Genomic DNA, 21,510 nt, shown 5'->3' with positions numbered 1-21,510 from the left:
CACCTTTCCTGTGTTCTCCCCCTCTATTACACAGACTTATCAACATATATAGCATTTCAATACAACTCTTGTTTCTAGCATTCAAACATTTTAAACAGCTACTAGAAAATCTATCTTACTAAGCAAAACTGAAAATAATGTTGTAGGATTTGTGTTATGGAGTTAGGTTGCTGAAGTTGACTGCTCGGTATCTGCTGTATTAGTACAGCAGTCTGAAATCTGCATGAGCCTTTTATCTTTTACTACCCGACTCCATCTCAGAGTCACTTGTGGTGGACAGCATTTGGCTAGGGAGCGCTTCACTTCTTCAGGTATATTATTCACTTTGAGTTATAGTAAAGCCCTTCATGTATCCTCTGATGACTGCATTCTTTTTGTCACACCATTTGTTGTGAAAATTAGTCCAGATGGAAAGCTCCTCTTGTATCTAATATTCTCAGAATGGAGAAATAGTGTTACTCCCCAAAATCCAACTTCCCCTCTGTAGAGTAATAGGAGAGACATCTTGAAAAGTTTCAATTTCAGTGTTCTTCCATGGAATAGGACCCAGTTTCCTCACTGTTGCTTAAATTCTTTATTTCATTCCATAATCATGGAGACAGGCCACAATGTCTCTGTTGCAGTTTTCTTGTCTGGGGCCAAAGGCCCTATAAACCCTGTCCATTTTCACTCCATCCAAACTGCCATCTCTGGGGCCCCACGATCCTAGTACGATTTCGGCAATATCCTTCACCACAGCAATACAGTCTGTATATTGAGCTGCTTTTGGGATTCCTGTTATTCAAATGTTGTGTCTTCTCAAACAGTTTTCTAGATCTTTGATCTGCAAGTCCGTACTTTTAGATTCATATAAAGTTTGCAGATTTCCTCATGTTCCTCTTATCATGTTAGCAATCAATCTCCATAATTCAAGTAATTTCTTTAGCGGGAGACAGCAGTATCAAACCTCCATGACTCATGCTACTAAGAAAGGTTAGAGGCTTTAGACTTGATTGTACAGAGACAGTACCAGTATTACTCAAATCAGTGGAAGGTGTTTCCTCATTACCCTTACAAATCACAGTGACCGATGGAACTCGGGGCCAGTACCACCATTAGTCCCCGAGTCCAATGATGATGTCATCACATTCTGATCATTCCCTCCAGAATCCAACACAGGTCCTGAGGAAACTACTGAATTACAGTATCAAATATACTAGCTGGCTGCAAAGCCGGTGAGCAGGGGTTAGGGCTGAAGGAGAAACCATCCTCAGTGGTGGAATTTATATTAAGATCATCAAAGCCACTCAATCCCTCTTCCATAGGGCTCTTAAAAACAATTAAAGAGTCTATGGGGCCAATCTTACCCTCAAATGAAATTGAGGGAAGAACTGTGGACTTAATCTTCCATTTCCCTATCAACAGAAATAAAAAGCAGGAAAAAGCAGAAATTTACTTGAAATCTCAACCACAGTACTTCAGTCACCAAATAACTACTCAGGTGGCTCCTCTGTTGGCTGCAAAGTGAGCAGGCATGCCTGTTTGGTCATGCTTCTTGGGTCATGCACCCACGGGCATGCAAACACAGCCCACATTCTGTAGCAAGCTCAAGATTTCATAGAGCAGAGCTGGCGCTCTGGTGATGTCAGGAAAGTGCTGCACACCACAAAGACCCCAAGGGTTGCTCCTCTGCACTTGTTCAGGTCAGTCTTCCCCTTCTTCAGGCCTTCTGCAGCAAGCTCAGATTTTATAGAACGAGGCTGGTGCACCGGTGACATCAGAAGAGCATCATATGCCAAGAAGACACCGAGGGCTGTCCCTCTGCACTCTTTTGGCTCATCCAGATAAGACTTCTCCTTCTTCAGGCATTCCATGACAAGCTCAAAATTGTAGAACAGGGCTGTTATTCTGCTGACATCAGAAAAGCATCACATGCTGGAAAGACCCCAAGGACTGTCTTTCTGGGGTTTTCTTGTTTGTTTGTTTTTTTAATCATGTAAATGCACAACTGACCTAGAACCAGGTCAGTACTCTTCTCCTTCAGGCGTTCCAAGGCAAGCTCATGATTTTATAGAACAGTTCTTAACTAAATCTTGACTTAGCACTTGAAAATGTTTATCTTTTAATCCATCTGTTTCACCATTGTAAACTGCTTTGGGTTCAATTTTGTTGATTAAAGGTGGTCTAGCAATGTCAATATTAGATTACATTAGGGCCTGCACCCTGGTAATGTCAAAAGAGTGTTGAATGCTGCAAAGACCGAAGGGCTGCCCCTCTGCACTTCCTTGTCTTGTCGAGGTCAGTCCTCTTCTCCTTTGGTTTCCTTCTTATTTTTAACCTGTCCCATATAGCCCAGTTACTGCAGTGAAAATCCTCAACTATGTGCCACATACCTTCTGGAGTCCAGTTTTCACACACCCTAATTCCAACCAGCAAGTTTCATGTTTGTACAATGCTTGGGAATCATTTTCCTACTGTACTGTGAATGTTGTCTTTAGGGAAAGGGAAATGGGACTTGATACACCACCTTTCTGAGGTTTTTGCAACTACATTAAAAGTGGTTTACATATATTCAGGTACTTATTTTGTACCAGGGGCAATGGAGGGTTAAGTGACTTGCCCAGAGTCACAAGGAGCTGCAGTGGGAATTGAACTCAGTTCCCCAGGATCAAAGTCCACTGCACTAACCACTAGGCTACTCCTCCACTCCATGAACCAGACTCAGAAATCAAACCCAGATCAGTTATATAGCAATGTGCAGCACCATGACCGATTCTTGAGTGCTAGCACTGTTTCTCCTGAAGCTGATCAGGAGTTATGGATACAAGTGGCACCCAAAACTGCAGGGCTTATCTCTTTGTCTTTCTGTGACATTCACTTTTTATGCAATTGCATCTATCAATGTATGATATTCTTATGTCTCTGCATATATATCTGAGGGATGGCAAAGAGCAGCAGCTCACAGCAAAGCAACTAGCCCTGAGAGTCATATAAACTCAAGGAGCTGTCAAAGTGCTTTAAATTGGTGGTTCTCAACCCAATTCTGGGGGCACACCCAGCCAGTTACATTTTCATGATACAATAAATATGCATGATATAAATTTGCATACAAAGGAGGCAGTTTGTAGCATCTATCTGTAGTAATTCGTGCTTTTCACTATGGCTTTTATTTATTTTTTTCTGATTTAGGCATTTCAACTTTAATGTACTTGACTCATGCAAAGGACAATTCTATAACAGTGGGAATGCCCCAATTTGCCGATGACCCTTCCATGGCTGCACCCCTTTTTTGGAGCCATACATAAATTTTAATTGATGCAAACTAACACCAATAATTGATTAAGACCCTATTATTGGTGCTAATTGGAGTGGAGGAGTGGCCTAGTGGTTAGAGAACTGGTCTTGCAATCCAGAGGTGGCCGGTTTAAATCCCACTGCTGCTCCTTGTGATCTTGGGCAAGTCACTTAACCCTCCATTACCTCAGGTACAAACTTAGATTGTGAGCCCTCCTGGGACAGAGAAATATCCAGAGTACCTGAATGTAACTCACCTTGAGCTACTATTGAAAAAGGTGTGAGCAAAATCTAAATAAATTAATTAATTAATTAAGGGAATTGGAACTTGCTATATCACCTTTCTGTGTTTTTTGCAACCACATTCAAAGCAGTTTACATGGTATTTATTTGTACTTGGGGCTATGAAGGGTTAAGTGACTTGCCCAGAGTCACAAGGAGCCACAGTAGGAATCAAACCCAGTTCCCTAGGATCAAAGTCCGCTGCACTAACCACATCTCATTAATTAATTTAGTTGCATGCACATTTTGGATCTGCGCTGAAATTTCATCGCCAATATTCCGGCACCATTTATAGAATCCAGGGGAATGTCCTTAGTGTTCGCATTTATTGCTTTCATTGGTCCACGTGGGCCTGGATTCTATACATGGTATCTAAAATTGCATGTAGAAATTTGGCAGTGCAGATTAGTTAACAAGCCAACTGGCACCAATAATTCACCAATAACAAGCAATTATCTGCACTAATTGGCAATTTATTCTGTAAAGTGGTGCTTGTAAATTCTAATTTGCAGATCTTAAAAGAGGGCATGGCCATGGGAGGGGCATGGGCATTCCTAAATATGGTGTGCACTGTTATAGAATAAGCCCAATCTACGCTTAAGTTAGGCAAGGGCTTTTACACCAGATTTAATTGGCGGTCGCACCTAAATTTTAGTCACAGGGACAGGTGCTACATATATTCTATAAACCATGCCTAACTTTAGGCGAGGTTTATAGAATAACGCTATGTGCAGGGTTTTTTTCGGCACCATATATAGAATCTGGCCCATGATGTTTCAAAGTACCTTTATTATATGAAGTTTGCAAAGAATAAATATCACACAACATATTTGTTGCTCCATCATAGGCCTATTTGTGAGCCAAGTTTTATTATTGTATACCCAGGCATTTATTTGCTATGGAGCAATACCTAGCTTAACTGGGTATATATGTGTGTATGTGTTTAGGCATAGAGCAGGTGTGTCCACATCTAGCTGCACCCCCCCTTGCTCCACTCTGCCACCTTGGGCAGTCATGGAACAAGCTAAGGGCTGTGTCATGCTCACAATCTCTGCGATGCTTCCTCCCCCTGCTGTGCGTGCTTCCAATAAAAGAGGATGCCTCAAGTATTCTATAACCAATGTGCTTAAGTCAGAGTCCTGCCGATGCTCTGCCCAGACTTCACTCGTGTACGCCTACCTGTAAAATGCACACTCTGTAAGATATGCATATATTTACATAATAACTTTTAGGCACATTTTTGGCATTTATGTGTGTATGTGCACATATTCTAAGGGCTCGAAATTCAGCTGGCAGCTAAACCTGGAGATTCAGTGCTAGGCCATGTCCGGGCACCGGCACTGAATGTCCAGGTTTGCACAGCTGGCTAACACATAGCGATATTCAGAACTTAACCAGCTATGGGTTACTGCGTAAAGATAAGACTGAATTTTATTCGATCCTATTTATGCAGTTAACCTGACCAGTTGTGCTGAATATCGGTACTTAACTGGCCAATTGCTGACTCCACCCCCGGAACGCCCCCAAAATAGCTGATTTTCAGTTTGGTGCTAACTAGTTAAGTGACACTGAAAATGACTGGTTAGGCCTAAACAGGTAATTTAACCAGGCAGGAGTCATTTCTGGCTGGTTAAATAATGTTAAATATTGACCCCTAAATGTTTACATGTATAATTGGTGCGAAAATGTTAGCGTCTACGGTATAGAATTACTGCTATGCAGGGCAATTCTATAACATGTACATAAACAGTATCAATTATGCAGATATGTCATTAGAATAACGGGATATACATGTTTCTATGTACACATACAGGCAGGGCTCGCTCAAGGGATAGTGGTGCCCTTGGCCAATTTGGTTTGGTGGTGCCTCCATCATTACATCACTTCCAGCTTCCTTTCCCTCCCTCCCCCATGGGTTTTTGATATCTCTCCCTCCCTTGAGCTGGCATCTTCCCCACTCCCGGCGGGAAGGACAGAGGAAGGGGAAAGAGAGACAGGAGGGGGGGAGAGATGCCAGTCAAAGAGAGGGAGAGATGCCAAACCCATGGGGGGGGGGATAGAAAGACAGCCAGGAGCGATGTGATGGGGGGGGGGGCAAGGGTGATATATATTGAATCTAGTCCTATATGAGATACACACATATTTACGAAATAGCACTTAGACAGAAATTTGGTATGTGTACGTATATGCAGGGCCGGCTTAACCACTGAACCAGGTGAGGCTCTGTCCCAGGGCACCGACAACTAAGGGTGCCAGCACACCCAGCCTCTGATCTCACCTGGTCTACAGGTTAAGTTTTTTCATCCCCCTCCTCCCGGTCTGGTCTCTCCCCTTTTCTGTTCTCCCTCCCCATAGGTCCAGCACTGCCCCCTTACCTTTCTCATTCCCTGGGTCACTGGTGAAAGCAGCAGCAGCAGCAACAACAGCATGACAGGCTGCCTTTGGCCAGTCCCTGGGTTTTCCCTCTGCCATGTCCTACCCACTGGAAATTGCATCAGAGGAGACTAGACATGTCAGAGGGAAGACCCAGTGACCAACATAAACTTTACAGGACTGCGGGGGAGTGAGAAAGGTAAGGGAGCAGTGCTGGACATATGGGGAGGGAGAAGAGAAAAGAAAAGAAAAGGGGAGAGACTGGCTTTAGGCACGATTCCTGGGTATAACACTTATACCCAGGAATTGTGCCTAAAGCCATTTGCACCAACTTAAATGTAGTGCAAATCTATACACCTAAATTAGGTGTGTATCCCCATTATTCTATAAAAAATGCAAATAAATGCTAGCAATGCCCCCATTCTGCCCATCACCCTCACATTTATGTGCCTATCTTTTACTCGTGTCTAAATTTACGCATGTATATTCCAATTAAATGTAATTAGTGTCAATAATTTCTCGTTAACAAGCTAATTATTGATGCTAACTAGTTCATTATTCTATTAAATTACATGCGCAAATTCGGCAAGTGCCCAAATTTGCATGCACAATTTTTGACAACTTTTATAGAATTAGGGGGATAGCGTGTATTTTACAGGTAGGCATACACCTAAGTAGAGTCTGGGTGCATCAGGGGTGGGACTCACACATGCATATTTTAAAGAATTCTATAAGTTACTCATGTGTCTCTGGCACTTAGGCACACAGATTAAAGTTAGTTCTGTGGCTGGCATAAGTGCTCACTCCTAAATTCTAGGTGTATATTTTCACTGTTACACTGGTAATCTGTAAAGGATAGTAGGTGCTATGTTCCTTCACAGGACAAGCTCCTACCTTGTGCGCAGTTACAGAATCCGCATGGCATGGCAATTAGTGTGTGCTCTAAGGCCAGCATGATAACAGTTACCGTGCAATAATTCATGTGATAACTGCTTAGCACGCTTTAGTAAAAGATACCCTTAGGTTTGTTTTTCTTAGAGGATGGATTGAGAGGGATTATTAGTGTATTTATTTTAAAATTATTGTTACTCACCTTCGGCAGTGTCCAGTGAAGTGACTAATCAAACTAATTAAATAAATTCTAATTGTAATATCTGACAATGGTGGTGTTCTATTCTTGTTACCTCTATGTCCTGTAATTTTAGGTAGGAGGTCTGTTGTTCTGCACACTTTAACTTTCTTCTCTCTTCTGTACCCCTCACCCATCTTCCTGAAATCCACAGTCCAAACCTATGCTGTCTGATGTGGCAGGCTGGAAGGGGTGGAAAAATGAAATTATTATGCCCCCTTCCCTCTCTTTCTCGCCCCTTTCTATGGCACTCCCTAGCTCCACATTGCCATCTTGGGTGGTCATAGAACAAGCTGAGGGCTGTGTTATGCTCACAATCTCTGTGATGCTTTCTCCCCCTGCTGTGTATGCTTCCAATAAATAGGACTAGGCAGGACTACATGGCCACAGGAACTGGGAGAACAAGGCAATTCACAGTCCCCACATTTAGGCTGTGGTGACTGTCCGATGCACATTTGAGGAGATAAGCAGATTTGTTAGTAGTGAGAGGTCTGGAAGGAATTATCAGCCAGGGAACAGGTGGAGGTAGGTACACTGGACACCATCAACAGGGATTATGGGGAGGAGGCATCTCCAGCAGTGGTATTGACCAGGGAATGGTAGAATACCAAATTCTAAAGTCACACAGGACAGTGAGAAACCTTGACTTGCTCTGAACTGACTTTTCCCAATAATGGCCAGAACAAAAATGAAAACACAGTAAGAACACAGGCCTTGTCCTGGGCTTTCTAAATAACAAAGTTCAGATAGAACCAGGTTAAAAGTTGTTCTCTGCTCTGGTAACCCTTGTCTTCTGTGTTTAAGTTCAGTAAATCCCTAGCTGTTCTGCATGGCTTGGTAATGGTTTCACCACCAACTGGCTGCTTTCTCCATGTCTGAATAAAGGCTTTTTTAATATAGGAAGGAAAAAAGTGAGGTGCTGTGACTCAGGAAACTTCATTAGTTCTACTCTGTGGGGTTGTATTTTTCATGTTATGACTTCTTGCACTGCACTCTTTCTTTAGCTGTTTGGAGTCAGGTCTTAGTCTATATTTGACTGAAGCAGTAGAGTTTTGCACTTACTTTTGTATTTGCAATTTTTATTGATCTATTTCATATCTTTCGATGCTTTGCAAATTCAGGGTTTTTTTTAAACACGTGTGCTAGCAAGTTATCATTCGTCTATGATTTTGTTTTTTGAAAGCTTGTCCAAGCATGATGATGGATGTTGCTTGAGGCCTTTTTTTTCATTCAAACTGTAAAATGTTTTGAACATTTAGATTTTCTGAAGATGTAACCATGTATGCCTATTCTATTTCTACAAGAGCTGTACCTAAGCCAATATACAATCATGAACTGGCTGTTACACATCAATTGATAATCATGTACTCAGTCTAAGTCAATTCTGATGTCTGTCATTCCAAAGTTGTGGGAACTGGCTTCTTCTGTTTAAAAAAAGCACAAGCATATATTGGTTTCAGTCTTCTATAGTGCTCTTTGCTAAACTTTTCTTTCATTGTTTTAATATTAGATTAATGCAGCATTGTACACCCATGTTTATACGTCATGTTGCAATTCTGAAGCAGCCAGATGTTCTGATTATGGGTTAATTTTCCTTTGTTACCAGGTGCTTGGTTAAGTTTGTCTAGATCAAAAGGTGTCTTGATGTCAAAGACAGTTTCCATTGATGATAGCAGCTGGAGCACTTTAAATATCATCCAAAGCCAGCAAATGAGATGTTACCTGTGATGCTTCTGTGTTTCTGCAACCAAGACTAAACTCAGCAGTAAAAAGGTAGTGAAACAGCTCTGAGGGATTAGTGCCAGGTTTAAATAGGAGCAATGATGAAATATCCCTGGAATATCCCTCCACTTGGATATGCCATAGTTCAAAATGAGGTATTTCACTTTGAATTTTCTTTCCTTGCACAATTTTATTTTACATATCTAGCAAATGTGGAAGATATTTGCTTAAACCAATACCAGAATTCTCACTATTTGTACTACATTCCCCCAAAAAAGGGGTGCATTTTTATTTTAAAAGTCGGCTATGAACTACATCTCAGTTGAAAATAAGATTCCTGGTGCTGTTCTGGCATGGGGATGCTTTAGTGTTTCATGAGCTTCCAGTGGAAGTCTTGGTACTTTGGTTCATGAATCTTTTTGTGTTTATTAAGACCAGAGCTCTGACTGAAGCTTTTACCACAGTCCTGGCAGTGATATGGTCTTTCTCCAGTATGGGTTCTCTGGTGCTTGATGACTGTTGAAAGGTCACTGAAACATTTTCTACAATAGGCACATTTATATGGCCTTTCACCTGTGTGGATTCTCTTGTGCCTAATGAGACTCGAGCCATCACTAAACCTTTTATCACACACAGCACAATTATATGGCTTTTCTTCAGTGTGAATTCTCTTATGCACAATGAGATGAGAGCTTTCACTGAAGGCTTTCTCACACTCCATGCATTTGTATGGCCTCTCACCTGTATGTGTTCTTTTATGCTTACTGAGGGTTGAGCTGTCACTAAAACTTTTCTCACAGTGTGTACATTTATATGGTCTATCCCCTGTGTGAATTCTCTTATGTTCAATGAGATGTGAGCTTCTACTAAAGCATTTAGCACAATCAGTACACTTATAAGGTCTCTCTCCAGTGTGTATTCTCTTGTGCAGAATAAGGTGGGAGCTGTCACTGAAGCTTTTCTCACAGTCATTACACTTATATGGTCTCTCTCCTGTGTGGGTTCTTTTGTGCACAATGAAACTTGAGCTGTTACTGAAGCTTTTCTCACAATAAGTGCATTTATATGGTCTCTCCCCCGTGTGTGTTCTTTTGTGTACTATGAGACTTGAACCATCACCATAGCTTTTCTCACAGCAGTCACATTTATATGGTCTTTCTCCCGTGTGAGTTCTCTGGTGTGTTGTAAGGCTTGATTTATGACCAAAGGTTTTTTACATTCCTTACAAGTGTATGGTCTCTCTTTTGTATGGGTTATCAGGTGTGATGTGAGTCCGGATTTTTGACTGAAGCTTTTCTTACAGTCTTTACACGTATGCCATTTCTTTAATTTGTGCTTTTTCTGGTGTGCAGTAAGTCTTGCTTTAGTATTGAAACTTTTCACACAGTCTTTACATTTATGTTGTATCTTTGGGTGTGTTTTCTGGTGTTTAATAAGCCTCAGTTTGTAGCAAAAGCTTTTATTACAAACAGTACATTTAAATGGTTTCTCCCTTTCATGGGTTCTTTGGTGCTTCATGAGAGTTGAATTCTTTTTGAAGCTTTTCTTACATTGAGCACATTCATAGGGTTTCACTCCTCTGCGGCTTGGGTGAGGCATCCTATTTTGGGCTCTGTTGTAGATTGTTTCCTGCAGAACAGTAGCTTTTTTTCCTTTCCAGGAATTTCTTTCATGCTTTATGGATCTATCCAGACTTTCTCCCATAGAATTTCCTTGATGCTTTTTCTGCTTTTGCTTGTTTCCATTGATATTGGCCTGGAGTAAACAACGATGGACTTTCATTTTGAGTTTCTCTGAGAACATCTCCTGCCTTTTGGGTTTCACTTTTTGCCTTTGGTGAAGCTTGACCTTGTTTATGGTCCTCGATCTAAGTTCTGCTGGATTCAAATGAGAGCAAGGTCAGTATCTATGTTATTTAATTATGACATGGAATCATCCACTACTCAGGCCTGGATTAATAGGCAACATAAACAACTGCCTAGAGCTTAGTCCCACCCACTTTAGGGTCATGTGCTTGGGCTGCTTCAAAGAAGCACCACACTTGTATGCAAATAAAATGGGCCCTGGGATTTTTATTACATATCTCATAGTGCCAACTTCAGGTCAGGCGCAGGTTATTGGTGTATCTGGGTGCTATCAGCTTATTTGGTAAAGTTGCAATAAAAAAAAGCCTGTCTCATTTTTTGTTCCAAAATTGTACTCAAAATGGCAAGGAGAATAAAACAAACCAAAAAAATAAGCAAATTCAATGTACTGTGCCCTCAAAATGATCTCTACTGAACCATAATAAACCCCTAAGATTCTCCAAGATGTGGAGGTCAATTCTATAAAGGGTGCCTATAATTAGGAACCTGTTGGAAACCCATTCTATAAAGGAAAGTAGGCGCCTACTTTCCTTCATAGAATACTATGAATACTAGAATACATTTTACTGGGCAGAATGGATGGACTGTATAGGTCTTTATCTGCCGTCATCTGCTATGTTACTATCAGGCTCATTTTTGAAAGAGATGGCTGTCCAAAAAGTGACATAAATCGGCATTTGGACGTCCATCTCACAGAAACGTCCAAATCGGTATAATCAAAACCCGATTTTGGACGTCTTTCTCTGAAATCCGTCAGAAAGATGTCCAAATCTCGAGGGGGCGTGCCAGGGGCGTGTTTGAGGTGGGACTTGGGTGTTCCTAAGACTTGGACGTCTTTGAGCCATGATGGAACAAAGCAAATACGTCCAGCACTAAAACTTAGACGTTTTCAGCTAGACCTGTTTTTTTATGAATAACTAAGGCACAAAAATGTGCCCCAAATGACCAGATGACCACTGGAGGGAATCAGGGATGACCTCCCCTTACTCCCCCAGTGGTCACTAACCCCCTCCCAACCCATAAAATTGCTTGCCAGCCTCAGATGTCATACTCAGGTCCATTACAGCAGCATGCAGGTCCCTGGAGTAGTTTAGTAGTAGGTGCAGTGCACTTCAGACAGGTGGACCCAGGCCCATACCCCCACTACCTGTTACACTTGTGGACGAAACTGCGAGCCCTCCAAAACCCACCAGAAACCCACTGTACCTACATATAGGTGCCCCCTTCACCCTTGGCTATGGTGTACAGTTGGGGGTAGTGGGTTTTTTTTTTTTGGGGGGGGGGGGTTGGGGGGCTCAGCACACAAGGTAAGGGAGCAATGGTCAGATGTGTACCTGGGAGCTTTTTATGAAGTCCATTGCAGTGCCCCCCTAGGGTGCCCGATTGCTATCCTGGGATGTCATGGGGACCAGTCTACTACAAATGCTGGCTCCTCTCACGTCCCAATGGCTTCAGTTTGGATGTTTTAGTCTTGGACGTTTTTGTTTTCGAAAATGGCCGAAAATCAAAGATGACCAAATCGCAAAACGTCCAAATCGCAGGACAACCATGGTATTTTCGAACACAAAAGATGGACATCCATCTTTTTCAAAAATGACCTTCCTCCCGGTTCGGAATTTGGACGTCTTTGTAAAACGTCCAAATTCACATTTATACGTGTTTTCGAAAAATGCCCCTCCACGTTACTAGCTTTAACACTTAAATATGTGAGTAAAAGTTAGACAACAGGTCTTAATGCCAGCCATATTGCTGGTGTAAGTATTAGTGCCTAACTGCCATATGAAAAACGTTGCTACTGATGTCCACAAGATTGTTTCATGGTATGTTGTTGTGAGAAATTGAGTTTCTAGTGTTGGGTGATGTGGAGGGGCATAATCGAACGGGGATGACCATCTCTAAGGGCGCCCATCTCTAAGGATGACCTGGCGAATGGACAGGGCATCCTGTTTTATCGAAACAAGATAGGCGTACTTCTTTCGTTTCGATAATACGGTCGGGGACGCCCAAATCTCAACATTTAGGTCGACCTTAGAGATGGTCGACCTAAATGTTGAGATGGTCGTCCTTAGAAATGGGCGTCCTCGGTTTTCGCCGATAATGGAAACCGAGGACGCCCATCTCAAAAACTACCAAATCCAAGGCATTTGGTCGTGAGAGGAGCCAGCATTCGTAGTGCACTGGTCCCCCTCACATGCCAGGACACCAACTGGGCACCCTAGGGGGCACTGCAGTGGACTTCACAAATTGCTCCCAGGTGCAGCTGCCAGGTGCATAGCTCCCTTACCTTCGGTGCTGAGCCCCCCAAAACCCACTCCCCACAACTGTACACCACTACCATAACCCTTAGGGATAAAGGGGGGCACCTAAATGTGTCTACAGTGGGTTTCGGAGGGCTCACATTTACCACCACAAGTGTAACAGGTGGGGGGGATGGGCCTGAGTCCGCCTGTCTGAAGTGCACTGCACCCACTAAAAACTGCTCCAGGGACCTGCATCCTGCTGTGATGGAGCTGGGTATGACATTTGAGGCTGGCATAGAGACTGGCAAAAAATGTTTTTAATTTTTTTTTTTTGGGTGGGAGGGGGTTGGTGACCACTGGGGGAGTAAGGGGAGGTCATCCCCGATTCCCTCCGGTGGTCATCTGGTCAGTTTGGGTACCTTTTCGAGGCTTGGTCGTGAAACAAAAAGGGACAAAGTAAAGTCGGCCAAATGCTCGTCAGGGACGCCCTTCTTTTTTCCATTATCGGCCGAGGACGCCCATCTCTTAACCACACCCCCGTCCCACCTTCGGTACGCTGCCGGCACGCCCCCGTGAACTTTGGTCATCCCCGCAATGGAAAGCAGTTGAGGACGCCCAAAATCGGCTTTCGGTTATGCTGATTTGGGCGACCCTGAGAGAAGGACGCCCATCTCCCGATTTATGTCGAAAGATGGGCGCCCTTCTCTTTCGATTATGCTCCTGATAAGGTACATTTTTGAACTAGCTCCCTTATTGAATTTCTTAAGGTGGACGGTGTATTTTATTATTCTAAACATTTACACAGGTAATCGTCACCTAAATGTTAGCACCCGTGTTATAGAATTATCTATTAGTTTCTACTCTTATCACCCCCAAATGCTATATATGGCAACTTCATTGATGAACAAGTCAATTGGCGCCGATAATTGGCCAATAACAAACAACTATTGGCACTAATTGGCACCAATTAGAATTTACATTAGCAACTATTCTGTAAAATGGAACGCGTACATTCTAATCCGCGGATCTCGAAAGGGGGCATAGCCACGAGAGGGGCATGGGCAGGCTGTGAGTGTTCGTAAAAATTATGTGCACTATTACAGAAGATGCCCGATCTGCGCCTAAGTTAGGTGTGAGCATTTATACCAGGTTTTAATTGGCCCTCAGTGACTTACCTTTGGTGGGGCGTCCAACAGCTCTTCTTCCTTTTGAGCCAGAGGGACTGCTGACCGAAGGCTGTTTCCCTTGCTCAATCTTTGATATAACATCAGGTTTTACAGTGGTATATCCTGCATTCAATGAAAAATTAATGTAAGGAAAGATGCCAAATATCAATATCCATGGATCATACTGTCAGTGGAGTTATCTTTATCTTTTAGCAGGGTTTAGATTATCTAATTGTGTTTTGAGTATCAGTTGTGTTAAAATGGAAGACCATCCTAGAAGATTCCCAAACTTTTTATCAGCACTGTGTAAAGCAAAAGCCTTACATAAGTCCTTTTGTTCACTGTTTTAAAAAGGGAAAGGCAATGGATCTAATACAGGAAATGCCATTAATAAAGGGGAAAATATTACAAATCCATTTACAGAAGGTTACTTGCAAAAGATTAGTTTGCCTTTTTATATTTGAGAGGAGGAGCAAACAGTAAGGAAGACATAGTAAAAAACATTTTCGTTATATTAAAAGCAGGAAGCTGGCAAAAGAATCGGTTGGGCTGCTGGATGACCGAGGGGTAAAAGGGGCGATCAAGGAAAACAAAGACTTAGCGGAGAGATTGAATGAATTCTGTGCTTCGGTCTTCACCGAGGAAGATTTGGGTGGGATACCGGTGTCAGAAATGATATTTCAAGCGGACGGGTCGGAGAAACTTACTGACTTCACGGTAAACGTGGAGGACATAATGGGGCAGTTCAGCAAACTGAAGAGTAGCAAATCTCCTGGAACGGATGGTATTCATCCTAGAGTACTGATAGAACTGAAAAATGAGCTTGCGGAGCTACTGATAGTGATATGCAATTTATCTTTAAAATCGAGCATGGTACCGGAAGATTGGAGGGTGACCAATGTAACGCCCATTTTTAAAAAAGGTTCCAGGGGAGATCCGGGAAATTATAGACTGGTGAGTCTGACGTTGGTGCTGGGGAAAATAGTAGAGGCTATTATTAAAAAGTGGAGGAGTGGCCTAGTGGTTAGAGTGGTGGACTTTGGTCCTGGGGAACTGGGTTTGATTCCCACTGCAGGCACAGGCAGCTCCTTGTGACTCTGGGCAAGTCACTTAACCCTCCATTGCCCCAGATACAAATAAGCACCTGTATATAATATGTGAGCCGCATTGAGCCTGCCATGAGTGGGAAAGCGCGGGGTACAAATGTAATAAAAAATAAATAAAAACAAAATTACAGAGCACATCCGAGGACATGGATTACTGAGACCAAGTCAGCATGGCTTTTGTGTGGGGAAATCTTGCCTGACCAATTTACTTCAATTCTTTGAAGGAGTAAACAAACATGTGGACAAAGGGGAGCCGGTTGATATTGTGTATCTGGATTTTCAAAAGGCGTTTGACAAGGTACCTCATGAAAGGCTACAGAGGAAATTGGAGGGTCATGGGATAGGAGGAAAAGTCCTGTTGTGGATTAAAAACTGGTTGAAGGATAGGAAACAGAGAGTGGGGTTAAATGGGCAGTATTCACAATGGAGAAGGGTAGTTAGTGGGGTTCCTCAGGGGTCTGTGCTAGGACTGCTGCTTTTTAATATATTTATAAATGATTTCGAGATGGGAGTAACTAGCGAGGTAATTAAATTTGCTGATGACACAAAGTTATTCAAAGTCGTTAACTCGCGACAGGATTGTGAAAAATTACAGAAGGACCTTACGAGATGGTGAGACTGGGTGGCTAAATGGCAGATGATGTTTAATGTGAGCAAGTGCAAGGTGATGCATGTGGGAAAAAAGAACCAGAATTATAGCTACGTCATGCAAGGTTCCACGTTAGGAGTTACGGACCAAGACAGGGATCTGGGTGTCGTCGTTGATAATAAACCATCTGCTCAGTGTGCTGCTGCGGCTCGGAAAGCGAATAGAATGTTGGGTATTATTAGGAAAGGTATGGAAAACAGGTGTGAGGATGTTATAATGCCGTTATATCGCTCCATGGTGTGACCGCACCTTGAGTATTGTGTTCAATTCTGGTCGCCGCATCTCAAGAAAGATATAGTGGAATTGGAAATGGTGCAGCGAAGGGCGACTAAAATGATAGCGGGGTTGGGACGACTTCCCTATGAAGAAAGACTAAGGAGGCTAGGGCTTTTCAGCTTGGAGAAGAGACGGCTGAGGGGAGACATGATAGTGGTATATAAAATAATGAGTGGAGTGGAACAGGTGGATGTGAAGCATCTGTTCACGCTTTCCAAAAATACTAGGACTAGGGGGCATGCGATGAAACTACAGTGTAGTAAATTTAAAACAAATCGGAGAAAAGTTTTCTTCACCCAACCCGTAATTAAGCTCTGGAATTCATTGCCGGAGAACATGGTGAAGGCGGTTAGCTTGGCGGAGTTTAAAAAGGGGTTAGACGGTTTCCTAAAGGACAAGTCCATAAACCGCTACTAAATGGACTTGGGAAGAATCCACAATTCCAGGAATAACATGTGTAGAGTGTTTGTATGTTTGGGAAGCTTGCCAGGTGCCCTTGACCTGGATTGGCCGCTGTCGTGGACAGGATGCTGGGCTCGATGGACCCTTGGTCTTTTCTCAGTGTGGCATTACTTATGTACTTCAATTTCAGTGTTCTTCCATGAAATAGGACCCAGTTTCCTCACTGCTGCTTAAATTCTTTATTTTATTCCATAATCATGGAGACAGGCCACAATAAGGCATATTGGAAACCTATGGAACTTTGGAAGGCTAAGTGGACAGGATGCTGGGTTCGATGGACCCTTGGTCTTTTCCCAGTGTGGCATTACTTATGTACTTATGTACACTTATAGGGAGTGTGGGGATAGGGACCAATTCAGCAATAGTTGGGAGAGAGGCACCCCAAACTTTTCTGGTGGGTACTTGAAATTCTAATAAAAATGGGACCTGATAGTGGACACTCCAGGATACTAAATAGCTCAAGAATGTGCTGATTGCATCCCTCGCACCTCTGTTCAACTTCCCAGAGAGTGAACGAGAGCTGAAGTAATCCCACTACCCATAAGCAGGAGCAAAGAGAAGGCAGAGAAGTAAACACTTGTTAGTCTAACTTAGGTGCTGATGATCAGTTCCCCGCACGTTCCGAATAGCTTAGGGAAAAATACCACTGGAACAGCGCAGGAAATTAACTTCCCAGTGATCAGCACTAATAGCATGCAAATTTATGTGCACTATTAGCACTGATCATAGGGGGACTTCTGCGGGAGGACTGTGCCCGGGCATATGCTCAGGCACAATCCTCCCACAGAACTGCTTTGACAGGTCCGGTCTATCAAAAAAAGAAAGCCTGGACCTGTCAAATCTGAAGGCTGGTGGTCCGGTGGACCTTCAGACCCCCAAGCCCCCCAAAACAATAAGCCCTTCTCTACCACATTTCCAAAACTCCCTTATATGGAAGTTAAGACCCACCCAGTGTATCCCAGGATACACTGAGCAGGGCAGGGTGCCACCATTTTGAAGAGGTGCACGCAAGAGGAGGAAGGAAGCACTAGTCTGTTCCTCCACCCTCCCTGTATGGAGGGTTTGGCTAGCCCATGGCTAGGCGAGGGGGTAGAGGTGGGGGGGGGGGTCTGTTAAGGGTACCACTGAACCACCAGGTGTTTTGGAAATATGGTTTTGGGGGTAGGTGGTCTGGAGGTCCTCCATGCCACTGTGCTTGGGAGGGGTATGGGGGGTCTGAAGGTCCACCGGACCTCCAGGTCCCTGTTCTTGGTGGGATAGGGGTTCTGGAGGTCTGCTGGACCTCCAGACCCTTGTGTTTTGGAGGGGGGGGGGAGCCTGGAAGCATGCAAATGCATGCTGGACAGGGTGTCCCCATTCCTCTCCAATGCCCTGGCAAACTTTAATGCCAGCTTCGAGCTGGTATAGGGTTTGCCGTGGGAGCAACACCCTTGTTTGGCACCCTGCCCACTGAGCATTGGGGAGGAATATTAATTCCCCTGTTTAGCTTGCATTTGCATGCTACTTGCACTCAAAACCAGCAAGCTTGTTGTTTCACATGTTTGTCGGCTCTGAGCATTGTGTGCCAGTAAATGCAGGTGCTAGTCTGGCGTTAATGGCCTCCAGCGCCTGCGTTTACTTTTGATCAATGGCACCTGAGCTAGTGAGTAAAACAATGGAAATAATTCTAAAGCTAGTGTATCACCTTGAAACAAGTAGATTACAAACACCAGACCTTGTGGTTTCACAAAGGAAGGATCTTGTCAGACAAAATGTAATTAGTTCTTCAAAGAGCAAACAAACATAGCAAATTGGGAGGTTGCAATAGCTATTGCCTAGCTGTACTTTAGTAAAGCTTCTGACTAAAGTTGCACTGGGACAGAAATTTGACCCATACCTGCCTATCTCCACCTGCAATGGAATCTATCCCATATCCACTTGTACCTGCTTTAATCCATTCCATCCCCACCTATCACTGCAATTAATCTCATCCATCTCCACCATACCCACAGGAGTTGACAGTATTACTTACTGTCCTCCATTTCCTCCCAACCCCACCATCCTTCTATGGTTTTTTGGACGGTATTAACTATTCAGCCAATGAGTGTTTCAAGCCTCTGTCTGGTGTTCTGGTCGTCTTTCTGGGTATTCCAAGCCTCATTCTGGCTTCACCAGAGATTTTGACTACACTCCCACGGGACTCCTATAGCAACTTCTTCCATCCCCCGCAGAATGCCTTGGCAATTCTTCCATCCCCGCGGTAATGTTGCAGGTTCTATACGATTCCTGTGATCCCCTTTCCCATGCAGAGCTCTACTTCTGACACTGTTTTGTACAGTAGATTGGTAACTAAACTGACTAGTATGGGAGTAGGCCAGAAAGTTATAAACTGGGATAGCAAATGGTTGAGCAATGGAATGCAAAGTTGTGGAATTCCTTGGTGTTAGTGACAACCCTGTGCACTGCCACATGGAAGAAATGGGTTTGATTCTGGAGTCAGCTTCTCCTTTTCCTGGGCCAGTGCTAGCTAAAGATCTGCAGTGGTGGTGGTATTCACAGCCTCCGAGAGGAGGGAGACCCAGTCATTGTGCAATACTGACACCTAGGGGCTCATTTTCAAAGCACTTAGACTTACAAAGTTCCACAGGTTACACCTAATATTGCAAGCCTAAGTGCTTTGAAAATACACCTCCTAGTGGTCATACTTAGTTCTATGACTGTACAACCCTGAAAGGATTTCTGGTGTTTGGCTCCTAGGTTGAGGACTATTGCTGTGTTAACTAAGCATCCCTGTGTAGTTGGATGCTAGCCCCAATTTTATTTGAACTGGAAGCAGGGGGTGTAGCCAGACACCCAATTTTGGATGGGCCTAGGCCCAAGATAGGTGGGCAGAAGTACTCCGCCCTGTCATAGGTGTGCTGCTACTGGGTGACAAAAATGAAAAAAGGATTGAGAAAAACAGAATAATCAAGGGATTACAAAAAGTAACTTGAATTAGGAGTGATATCTTGTAAGCGGTCAAGCCTCCTTAGCTCCTAGCTGAGATACATCCATTCTGTACAGCAGCAGACTGAATGGTTCAGATGGTCCTATCTGCCATTAACTATTAAGCTACTCTACTGAAATTCATTCAGACTTGTCAGAAATGGTGAAACCACTAGTGAAATAGAAAACGTTGTGACTTTACCCAGAGACGTTAGAGTTGTGTAATTCTCCTTCATCACATTCCTGTACAGCTCCTTCTGCTGTTCCTCTAACAATTGCCACTCCTCTTCAGAGAAATAGACAGCGACATCACTGAATGTAAATTTCACCTGGAAAGCACAGGGTTTCATAATCATTAAGTCCTGTATAATCTCATTAAATCAGCTGACGATACAATCCAGCCGACGTTTAAATCTATTTAACTGGCCAGGAACAGCTCCTGAGCAGTTAAATAGCCTTAAGCCGGCTTAGTGCTAATATTCAGTGCGAGATAGCCGGCTATCTCGGCTGAATATTAATGCTTAGCGGTTAGCCTCGTCACCGTCTTTGTCGTTTGACACAGCCAGTTAGCGCCAATATTCATTGACTGACTGGCTAAGTTTAGCAGCCAGATAGACCCACGTAAATAGCAGGTCTGTCAGCTAGATACCAAAATGATTTACTCAACATTTTAACCTAACTCCCCAAAAACTTGGAAACAGTAAGGTATAGGAACGTATAGAGTGGAAATACCACCCTCTAAATAACATAATTAAATATTTAGATAAACAAGCCGAATTTTGACATACTAAGGTTTTAAAAACCATACAAGCTTTTAAAATTTGATACATGAATGAACCGGTAGCCAATGCAGTCTTTTAATAAGAGGAGACACTCTCTCAAATCTACTAACTCTAAAAATCAGTTGAGCAGCTGTATTCTGAAGGAGTTGTAATCTTCTCAAAAGCTTCAATGTAATCCCCCCATACAGGGAGTTACAGCAATCTAAATACGGTAGGAGGATAGCCTGGGCCAAACCCCTAAAGCTTTCCACACTCAGGCTAGACCGAATTGCTGTCAGTTGGCGTAAAGGAAAATAATTTTTTTTTACAAGAACTGTAATATGTTTATCAAAAGATAATCTTGAATCCAATATTACACCCAAAAACGTTGACCTTAGCATGTGGTAATGACCTGCATAAGGACTTGCTAAGGCCACTTTTTACCACAGTTTGGTAAAAGGGCCCCTTCATGTGTAGGTGCTAGCTGTTGCACACAGAGGGGCATAATGGAACAGCGCTGGCGAAATCGATGGCCGGCCATCTTCGGGGCCAGCACCGTAAGCGGGTGGAGCCAAGTGTATTTTCAAAATACGCTTGGCACCGGCCAAATCGCTCGCCGGGTTTAGAATAGGATCACCGGGTTTAGATGAGATGGCCGGCTCCGATTTTCAGCCATAATGGAAACCGGACCCAGCCATCTCAAACCCGGCGAAATGCAAAACCCACTGCCCACAAGTCTACACCATTACCATAGCCCTAAGGGGTGAAAGGGGGCATCTACATGTGGGTACAGTGGGTTTTGGGGTTTTTTTGGAGGGCTCAACATTAACCACCACAAGTGGAACAGGTAGGGGGGGTGGGCCTGGGTCCACCTGCCTGAAGTGCAGTGCACCCACTAAAAACTTCTCCAGGGACCTGCATACTACTGTCAGGGAGCTGGGTATGACATTTGAGGCTGGCAAAAAATGTTTTGGGGGTTTTTTTGTGTGGGAGGGGGTTGGTGACCACTGGGGGAGTAAGGGGAGGTGATCCCTGCTTCCCTCTGGTGGTCATGTGGTCAGTTGGGGCTCTTTTTTGGGACTTGGTCCTAAAAATACATGGACCAAGTCCAGCCAGCGAAATGCTCATTCGAGCCGGCCTTTTTTTTTTTCATAATAAGGTGAAGCCGGCCATCTCATAACCCCGCCCCCCTTCCCGCCTTCGCTACCCTACCAACATGCCCCCTTGAAGGTTGGCCGGCGC

At 43.6% G+C, this 21,510-nt stretch overlaps 2 protein-coding genes across 2 annotated transcripts in view; one reads left to right on the top strand and one right to left on the bottom strand.

Moving 5' to 3' along the window:
- Positions 1-21,510, top strand: part of LOC115475172 (zinc finger protein 271-like) — a 230,412-nt gene that overhangs the window by 123,536 nt on the left and 85,366 nt on the right. The gene's annotated exons all lie outside the window — the stretch shown is intronic.
- Positions 1-21,510, bottom strand: part of LOC115475175 (zinc finger protein 271-like) — a 101,159-nt gene that overhangs the window by 74,088 nt on the left and 5,561 nt on the right. Inside the window, 4 exon segments of the mRNA XM_030210939.1 lie at positions 9,181-9,994; positions 9,997-10,656; positions 14,060-14,173; positions 19,710-19,836. Of these exon segments, the coding sequence (XP_030066799.1) occupies positions 9,181-9,994; positions 9,997-10,656; positions 14,060-14,173; positions 19,710-19,836 (1,715 nt within the window).

Source organism: Microcaecilia unicolor, chromosome 7 (genome assembly GCF_901765095.1).
Source record: "Microcaecilia unicolor chromosome 7, aMicUni1.1, whole genome shotgun sequence".
Taxonomy (NCBI): domain Eukaryota; kingdom Metazoa; phylum Chordata; class Amphibia; order Gymnophiona; family Siphonopidae; genus Microcaecilia; species Microcaecilia unicolor.
The sequence above is the reverse complement of the archived record's forward strand: the minus strand, read 5'-3'. Positions and strand labels throughout refer to the sequence as shown.